This window comes from Cloeon dipterum, chromosome X (genome assembly GCF_949628265.1).
Source record: "Cloeon dipterum chromosome X, ieCloDipt1.1, whole genome shotgun sequence".
In the NCBI taxonomy this organism is placed as follows: domain Eukaryota; kingdom Metazoa; phylum Arthropoda; class Insecta; order Ephemeroptera; family Baetidae; genus Cloeon; species Cloeon dipterum.
Genome location: NC_088790.1, coordinates 2589724 through 2592284, shown reverse-complemented (window position 1 = coordinate 2592284; position 2561 = coordinate 2589724). Strand labels below are relative to the sequence as shown.

Sequence of the window (2561 nt, the reverse complement as noted above, 5' to 3'; positions counted from 1 at the left end):
TTACTGGGGGGCTCATTAAGGCCACACGCAGCAGTCCTCGGCTCCACGTTCAAGGCGATGCACGCTGTTCTCGGCAGTTGGTCGCTCATCCGCCGCTAACAGCTCGCTCAGATGGATCGCTAACATTGCAGGTTCCAAGAGCTCCTATGCGTGCGCGGCTATGCCGCTGCTGACGTGATAATGCTCTCGACCACCATGCAGTGTTTCCCGCTCAACAGTTATGAAAAAATGCGAAAATTTAAAAAAGAAAGAGTATTGATTAAATTAAATTATCAAGTCTTTATATTTTTGAACAATTTTGCTTTATTGTTTTCAGTATATCAAAACAAACAAAATTTACAATTTATTTCAGGTACGCACGTATCAACAATTTTATTATTTTTCAAATAGGTCAGTCATTTCAAATACTTCACAAGTATAAGAATTCACAGCTGAATTCACGAGCGTGTTCTCAATAAAGGGACACAATTAAAGATAATACCACAAAAGTATAGAAGCATATCTTTCACATTTTCTAACACATTCCGTAAATGGGTTAAATTTAAAATATTCCGACTTGGTATACAGACTATTATTGCACGAAACCTGCGGCGTTTGTCTCATGTTAGCCAAGATTTTTAGGTACACATTTTATGAGCAAATCCAAGGCGGTCAGAAAAAAGAGGTATTCCCATCCAGCTGTTAATGTGTGACCCGCAAAGCACTTTAAATTTTCTTCCGACATTTCTCATCAGAACAATGTGCCATCACATATTTAATGATAACTTGTGGAGGTAATCATTGAAATGTCGGGCAGGAATAATAATATTCTAAATTAAATTATGTACAAAATTTATGCTAAAAAAAGTTAAAAATGCCGAAAATCACTTTTACAAATTAAAATTAAAAAAAATTCTAAAATTATCATTTTTGACTTTACTTACTAATTGATAAACTAACTAGTAGGAACTTAGTATGTACAAAAATGTACACGATATGGACGAGGAATGGGCGCGCGAGGGACGTGTGTTATCCACCACGCGGCGAGATCACCTGTTTTCTTGGCAGCCGCCGGTCACGGAGAGGCCGGCCAGTGTTTGAGCCCAGCGACCCCAAGAGCGTCGAAGCTACCATTGCGGGCAATTGTAATGGCGCCTACCTTGAGATTTTGCTTAATTAAAAGCGATTTGAAATCCAAGGTAGCCTCCTTGCCCGCGACGATGAGTTTGAGCTCAGGTGTGCCTGAACGCAACGCCCGCCTTATCGCCTGCTCCTGGCGCGGCGAGAAACGCCACCAGCCGGCGCTGGTCTTAAAAATCCAGCTGAACTGTGTGGCTGGCTGTGGAAGGGGACTGCTGAGGAACTCTTCGGGCTTGTCCAAGAATTCGCGTGGCACTGGAGTTCGGCACATAGCGCAGCGATTCAATCTGCTCCAGCTGCACTCAAAGCAGAATAAATGGCCGCAGCAGGGCAAGCGCAGAGGCAACTCCAGAGCCAGAAGACAGATGGGGCATTCGGTGCCCTCTGAGGAATTAAAACGAGAGAGCTATTAGCAAAGCTAGGTAACAAAATAAAAAATGTTATGAATGAATTCGACACAGCTAAGCAAGAATAAAGAACTATAATTTCTTTTGCATCACTCGTTTTTATTTTCATGCAGGCCAATTATATCTAAAATTTATTTTATTGACATAATCTCACCATTCACGTCCCCTTCCTGGTCCTCCAGATTGACGATGTCCTCGTCAATGTCCGTCAGACACCTTGCCATGTTGAAGCTGGTAGCGCCATCAGGGTCTCTGCTCGTCCATAGGGCCCAGGGTTCTCGTAATCCGGCCATTTCACCTGAAGATAAAAGAATATATAGTTAAAAATTTGTTCCGTGATTTTTCGCGCGGTTTTTATTCTTAATTTTTAAAAATGGGCTGTTAAAATGTTTGAAAATGGTGAAATGCTTATTAAAAAGAATAACATGCGAGGAAACAAAAAATATTCACTTACCAAAGAAATGCAATGGATCAACTAGAAAAAACTGACAAAGCGTCGTGTGCGAAGCGGAGCAAAGCAGGGAGACGGAGCAAAGTGCGATGCGACAGCAGCACGCTCTGACAGTTTTATGAGATGCTCATTGTAACCCCCCAGTTTATATACCAGTGGCGGACATGTTGGAAACCACCCCCTCTTCGACCCGTCGTCCGTAGCAACGAACTTGATTTTGGCTGTACAAGAATTAAGTATAGAGATTTTTTTATTTTAATCTTCTTATTCAAATAATGTACGCAGGATAAGAATGAATCAATTTTGAAAAATAAATTTAAAATCTGCACTTCTTGGAAAAGTGTGATTTAGCTCGCTATACTAAAACGATCATGCTCGATTTTTCAATATTATAATAGATTTCGGGAACTAAAAATTAGAAAAGAAATTAAAAAAATCAAATCTTGTCCAGGCCGACTCCTCCTTCAATTTATCGCTTTATGATATTCATATATAATTTTATTCCAAAATGTTCGTAAAATTAATAAATTCTCACTCTTTCGGTTTGCTTGTAAAATTTCATATATATTCCTGTCAACTTTTGA

At 40.1% G+C, this 2561-nt stretch overlaps 1 protein-coding gene across 1 annotated transcript; it reads right to left on the bottom strand.

Annotated features, from left to right (window-relative positions):
- Positions 1-297: 297 nt before the first annotated feature.
- On the bottom strand, positions 298-2197 carry LOC135946485 (E3 ubiquitin-protein ligase rnf146-like). Its single transcript, XM_065494710.1, has 3 exons — positions 1981-2197; positions 1681-1824; positions 298-1503 (listed from the first exon to the last, which is right to left on the bottom strand). The coding sequence occupies exons 2-3, from the start codon at positions 1817-1819 to the stop codon at positions 1055-1057; spliced, it is 588 nt and encodes a 195-aa protein (XP_065350782.1). The 5' UTR covers positions 1820-1824; positions 1981-2197; the 3' UTR covers positions 298-1054.
- Positions 2198-2561: the final 364 nt, after the last annotated feature.

What these genes read in the sequence shown, in the direction of transcription:
- LOC135946485 (XM_065494710.1), bottom strand. Translation starts at nt 1,819, where the DNA reads ATGGCCGGATTACGAGAACCCTGGGCCCTATGGACGAGCAGAGACCCT. An exon ending in CCAGGAAGGGGACGTGAATG is followed by an intron (nt 1,504 to 1,680) that starts GTGAGATTATGT and finishes TTAATTCCTCAG; the next exon opens with AGGGCACCGAATGCCCCATC.